Source organism: Hylobates moloch, unplaced genomic scaffold (genome assembly GCF_009828535.3).
Source record: "Hylobates moloch isolate HMO894 unplaced genomic scaffold, HMol_V3 SCAFFOLD_6, whole genome shotgun sequence".
Lineage (NCBI taxonomy): Eukaryota > Metazoa > Chordata > Mammalia > Primates > Hylobatidae > Hylobates > Hylobates moloch.
The window spans coordinates 102,522,382-102,528,091 of NW_026652281.1; the positions used below are offsets into that span (position 1 = coordinate 102,522,382).

The window sequence follows — 5,710 nt, forward strand, 5'->3', positions numbered from 1 at the left end:
TACAATCTTGCCACTGCTCCTAGGCCTGGGCAACAGGGTAAGACCTTGTCTCAAAAACAAAACAAAAACAACTATGAATGACACATTAGGGAAATCCAGATATGCCTGGGTATTAGATGGTATTGAGGAACTGTTCATTTTCTGATCAGATAAAAGTATTGTGGCTATACAGGCTTATATTGACTATAGGGGCTGCAGTACTTCAAAGTGAAGAGTCAAGTCTCTGCAGCTTACTTAATGATATTTACATATGCACACATAAATAAGACCAGTGTTGCAATATGTCAACAACTGTTGACTCTAGTGGTGGTGGTGGGCATACAGGCACATTCGTACACTACTCTTTCCATTTTGATTTTATTTTACGAAAAGTTGCAAGTACACCACCCTTCAGAGGCACTTACTACCACCATCCCCCCTCAAACTCCAAATGACTCCACCAAGATGAAAGACACCAAGGCACGCTGGGAACTGAATATAAATTAACTTTATTACAAAAAACAAAATGTTAGTTTCTCATTGTGAGTGACTCAAGAAAACAAGGGTAAGAGCCCTGGCAGGAGCTGGGACCAGGATAACAGTATGCAGGCTGAGGGGCCAAAGGCCAGGCTCAGGAGCGGGCTGACAGGCACTGATTCACAACCTCCAGGAGGTGGGTGTTCTCCAGGGCAGCTGCCACCCGCTCCTTATCTGCAAGTTGCTTGTTCACTAGGTGGGAAGGAGGGTGTGGGGAAGGCAGAGTCAAAGCTAGGCTCTGGCCAGAGTGCTAGCCAGCCCTACCTCTGAACCTCTGTATAGGATCTGTCCCCCACAGCAACAGAGCCCTCCTGTCACCTCCTTCCCAGGACCCCACATCTTGATCAGGCTACTTCAACCACGTGAGCCCACCTAATCTGCCTTGTTAGGATCCCTCCCCCTGGCTGCCTCCTGCGCTGCTGAAGCCTGACACACTCTGGTCCTGTATATTTGGTGAGAGGGGATTTGGGAGAAGAGGACATGGTAAGCACAGGAGAGTCTTGTCAGGCCAGCTTTGGTTTAGGTTATAACCCACACTGAGGAGTCTCTGGGAATTTCACTCATGCAGTTACCCATCCCCAGTCTTGCCCATAGACTCCTGTGCAAGGGGGAAGCCTCAGATTGCTTAGGGGGTGCCCGGGCCAACACCCTCACCACCAGTCCACACTTACCTGCATGCTCTGAGGCATGGGTCCCCGGAGTAATGTGCACGTCCATCTGGGAGGGAGATAACCAGGGCCTGAACACCCACCCACCGACCCACACTTTTCCCTGCAGCCCCCAGACCCTCAGGCACCATTTCCAGCTGATCCTTCCTCCTAATCATGCCTTTGGACTCTGGCCCTTCCGTTACACCCCAAACCCATCTCTACAAGTATTCCAATTTTTGTTTTTTTTTTCAAGACTGAGTCTTGCTCTGTTGCCCAGGCTGGAGTGCAGTAGAGTGATCTTGGCTCACTGCAACCTCTGTCTCCCAGGTTCAATTTGATTCTCCTTCCTCAGCCACCCGTGTAGCTGGGACCACAGGCACATGCCACCACCCCCCCGCTAATTTTTGTATTTTTAGTAGAGATGAGGTTTCACCATGTTGGTCAGGCTGGTCTCCAACTCCTAACCTCAGGTGATCCACCCGCCTCAGCCTCCAAAAGTGCTGGGATTACAGGCGTGAGCCACCGCGCCAGGCCCTAGCGATTCCAATTCTGTCCAAAGAACTGGCCCACTACTGCTGACTTAAAGTGCTGCCTGTGCCCCACCCCTGGTCCAAACCCATCTGCCGCTCCCTGCCTGCTGCCCTTCCTGCCACACTCTTCAATACTTTTCTCCACTTTCCAGCTCAGATCTTTATTCTTGTCACATCGACTTGGAAAGCTTCCTCCCAGTTTCCTCTCTGCTAAGGGGGATCCTTCCAGGCCCCACTCTGATGTCCTCTCCATGTTCATGCTCTCCCAGTCCCCATCCTCAGCAGTAGACCCTCAATGCCTGGTCCCACTCCCGGGGCTCAGCTCCAACTTACCTTGAAACGCTGAGGAAGGGAGCGCAGAAGCTTGACCTTGATGGACAGGCCAATAAGGGTGGCCATGCTGCAGTGCGGAATGGTTGGTGTGAAGGCCACAGCCACTGTACTCTCGGGGTCGCTAACCTGGTTGTGGAGGGGAGATGTCAAGAGTCAACCACCCTCAGCCCAAGGCCCCTCTTCTTAGTTTGTTGCTTTGGGCAAATCACCCAACTTCTATGGGCCTCCGTTTCAACACCCATAAAATAGGCACAATCTCCCTTCCCTAAGATACCCTTCAGTGTTCGTGAGCGTAGAGCACGCCAGCTCCTGGTGCACAGAAACCTTTCTGACTCTCTGGAACAACTCGCTCCCCTCGGAAGTGACTCACCTGAACCCGCACCTGCTCTACTACGTTCAACTCCTCTAGCGTCAGTGGATGCTCCGGGTCATTGATGGAGCGAATCAGATGTGGGAAGTGAAGGAAAAGGGACTCTACGCCCTTGCCCACTCAGAACCCTCTGTCAGGAACGCCCTGCTGGGATGCGGCTCCACCAGCTGCTCGACATCACTGCTCCCCCCACCGCAAGCCCCCGGAACCCGCCCGGGCCCAGCAGCGGCGGATATCGAAGATCTCGCGTGCGTCGATGCTGTCGGGAACCTGCTCGTCCTCCTCGCCCGCCGTCACGGGCCGCTCCCCAGAGCGCTGGTAGATGAGGGGGTTGGCATTCTCCAGGAGGCCGCCGCCTACCCCGCCGCCGCCAACCATCGCTGAACCACCACCGCCGATCCCAGCAGGCCTGCGCTTCCGCTCCTACCCGCGCACTTCCGGAGAACGGGAAGGGGGCGTGGCGTGGCGACGGGGTCGCGCGAGGGACACGCCGCGTTGTGGGTTCTCCGCCTGAGGTGTGAGAGAAGCCGTGACCACGGCGCTGGCTGCTCCGACTCGGGAACATGATGGTCGCTGGAGCAAAGGCGCTGAGAAGGGACCCTGGCGGCGCTGGGTCGTGCGAGCCAGTAGCGGGCTGAAACGTAGAGGCCAGAGCCAGGTCTCAGGGGGTACTAAAGGCGGTCGGAGGTGATCCCCACACCGCTTCCTCCTGGAAGTCAGGCTGGCCGGGAGCTCCCGTATCCAGGACGGTTGGTCGCCTCTGGCCTGGCAGGGCTCCTAGTGTCTCGGGACCTCCCGGTGACGCGCCTGCGTCCCCTGCTGCACCATAGGCCCAGGAGTACGGCATCCCCATCGCTCGGACCGGCAGGCGCTCGTGAAATGTTTGTCAAGTGGATAAATGACCATGGCCGTGGTCTCCGCGGGAGGTGAGGAAACTGAAAGCCACCAAAGCAAAGGGGGGCGGTCCTTAAGAAGTGCCGCGGTCACGTGTACGTTTCAAAAGATGGGCGTGACTGAGTAGGGAGGGGACCGCGGAGACCCTCAGGCCCTGGACTGTAAGGGGATGAGGGGCCGTGAAGGGGAACCCAGGAAACTGAGTCCTGAAAGCAAGGAGGAGCTTCTAGAATGAAGGGCGCCATCACGCCTCCCTGCCTTTGCTCAAGCAGTTCCTTCACCCCGATCAAGTTCTTTCCCATTTCTCCACCTGTGGGGATCCTGAATGTGCACCTCCTCAGAGAAGCCCTCCTGGGGTCTCCAATTCTAGTTTATTGCCCCCTCCTATCGATCCCCCAGCACGCTCATCGGGCCTGTGGACAAGGACAGGTTTGAGGAGAGGATTCCCTGGATCGCGTAGGGGCTACAGAAGCCGCCCAGCCCCTTCCGAGGATGCCAAAGGGGCCCGGGCAGAGGGGAAGTGGCCGTGCCCGGACCTGCCTGCCACTAGATCCCCACCCACCTATGACTGCTCAGTCCGGCTCTCCTGCCAGACCCACCTTTCCTTGGCCCAAGCTAGCGCACCCCGCCCACTCCCTGCCCAGTCCAAACTCCGAGGCTGGGCAAGGCACTTGATCCACGGCTGGACCTACCCGGGGCAGCCTCTGGGTGAACAGCAGCGTGATCGCCGGCAGCGAACCGAGACCAGCGAGCCGACCATGCGGCTGCACCGACTTCGGGCGCGGCTGAGCGCGGTAGCCTGTGGGCTCCTGCTGCTTCTAGTCCACGGCCAGGGTGAGGCTCCCGCGGAGGGGTGACAGGGACCGGGCTCAGATCTGCCAAATGCTGCGGAGGCAGAACCTGACAGTGCGGGGAGGGAAGGTGCCTGAGAGGTAGGAGCTGGTGGAGATGACAGCGTGGAACTCGTGAGCCCCACGCGACGCCTCCCCGCCACCCAGGGTGGGCTCCTAGAAGCGCAGAAAGGGTCGGGCTGCGGGACACCACGGCGAGGAACCAGCGGAGTACAGGGACCCCAGGAGCGCCGGGACATGCCAGGCTGGGTCGGCAGCCTTGGGCTGGAGTGGGTGAGGTATTGAGGGTGCGGGAATTCAGTCCATTTCCCTCTTATGATTGGGGCTGTAGCCAGTGCTGCCGGCCGGTAATAACAATAACAGCTTCTCGCAGCATCTGGCTCTGAGTGTGTGGCGTCCTTTGCTAGGGGGGCGCTCTGACCCCTCCAAAGGGGCCTCAGACAATGTTAGTGGTCCTTGGGGAACAGAAGCCTCCAGTCCCCAAATCCGAAAACAGATCTAAGATGCTGCAGTGGTTGGGTGCGGTTGGCTCACGCCTGTAATCCCAGCACACTGGAAGGCCAAGGGGGAGAATCACTTGAGCCCAGGATTTGGAGGCCTGCCTGGGCAACATAGTGAGACTCGGTGTGTACAAAAAATTAGAAGAAATTAGTGGGCTGTGGTGCCTGTGACCTGTAGTCCCAGCTACTTGGGAGGCTGAGGTGGGAGGGTCACTTTAGCAGGGGAGGGTGACCTGTAGTCCCAACTACTTGGGAGGCTGAGGTGGGAGGTCACTTTAGCAGGGGAGGGTGACCTGTAGTCCCAACTACTTGGGAGGCTGAGGTGGGAGGTCACTTTAGCAGGGGAGGTTGAGGCTGCAGTGAGCCTTCATCCCAGTACTGCACTCCAGCCTGGGTGAAAAAGCAAAAATCTGTCTCAAAAAAAAAAAAAAAGCCAAAAAGCTCGTGGTGTCCCTGACACCATTTACGTCATCCTGGGGAAGGGCACAGCTTGGCTTCCAGGGCAAAGGTGAAGGCTCTGTGTGCCTGCCAGGCTTCTCCAGACCCTTATCAGAAGCTCCAGGAGTGTTTCGGCCTTTGGTCCTCTCACCCGAAACTCTCCTGTGTATGATCTGACTGTCTCTCCCGACCCTTTCCTAATTTAATCTGCCCAGGTGGAGTCCATGCTCCCCTGCCCCATGGTGCACTCCTGCAGGGCTTCCTCCCATGCCTGCCCTTGACCACATTCTAGAATTCACCAGGAGCCCAGGCGGGAAGATCTGCCTGGCCTCACAGATGGCTACCTTTTAAAATACTTTGGGCCAGGCGCAGTGGCTCACACCTGTTATCCCAGCACTTTGAGAGGCAGAGATGGGAGGATCGCTTGAGGCTAGGAGTTAGAGACCAGCTTGGGCAACAAGACTGGTTTCTACCAAAAAAAAAAAAAAAAAAAAAAAAAAAAAGTCAGGCATGGTGGCAGACAGCTGTACTCCTAGCCACTCAGGAGGCTGAGGTGGGAGGATCTCAAGCCCAGGAGGTGGAGAGCTGTAATCACACTACTTTACTCCAACCTGGGCAACAGATAGAG

At 56.7% G+C, this 5,710-nt stretch overlaps 1 protein-coding gene across 1 annotated transcript; it reads right to left on the bottom strand.

Moving 5' to 3' along the window:
- Positions 1 to 469: 469 nt before the first annotated feature.
- CIAO2B (cytosolic iron-sulfur assembly component 2B) lies at positions 470 to 2,843 on the bottom strand. Its single transcript, XM_058441085.1, has 5 exons — positions 2,634 to 2,843; positions 2,400 to 2,477; positions 2,030 to 2,155; positions 1,188 to 1,233; positions 470 to 708 (listed from the first exon to the last, which is right to left on the bottom strand). The coding sequence occupies exons 1-5, from the start codon at positions 2,775 to 2,777 to the stop codon at positions 611 to 613; spliced, it is 492 nt and encodes a 163-aa protein (XP_058297068.1). The 5' UTR covers positions 2,778 to 2,843; the 3' UTR covers positions 470 to 610.
- Positions 2,844 to 5,710: the final 2,867 nt, after the last annotated feature.

Excerpts from the sequence above, each read along its gene's own strand:
- CIAO2B (XM_058441085.1), bottom strand. The coding sequence starts at position 2,777 with ATGGTTGGCGGCGGCGGGGTAGGCGGCGGCCTCCTGGAGAATGCCAAC. Across the intron at positions 1,234-2,029 it reads CCCTTCCTCAGCGTTTCAAG|ATGGACGTGCACATTACTCC; the intron begins GTAAGTTGGAGC and ends TCTCCCTCCCAG. Across the intron at positions 709-1,187 it reads CCATGCCTCAGAGCATGCAG|TGAACAAGCAACTTGCAGAT; the intron begins GTAAGTGTGGAC and ends CTTCCCACCTAG.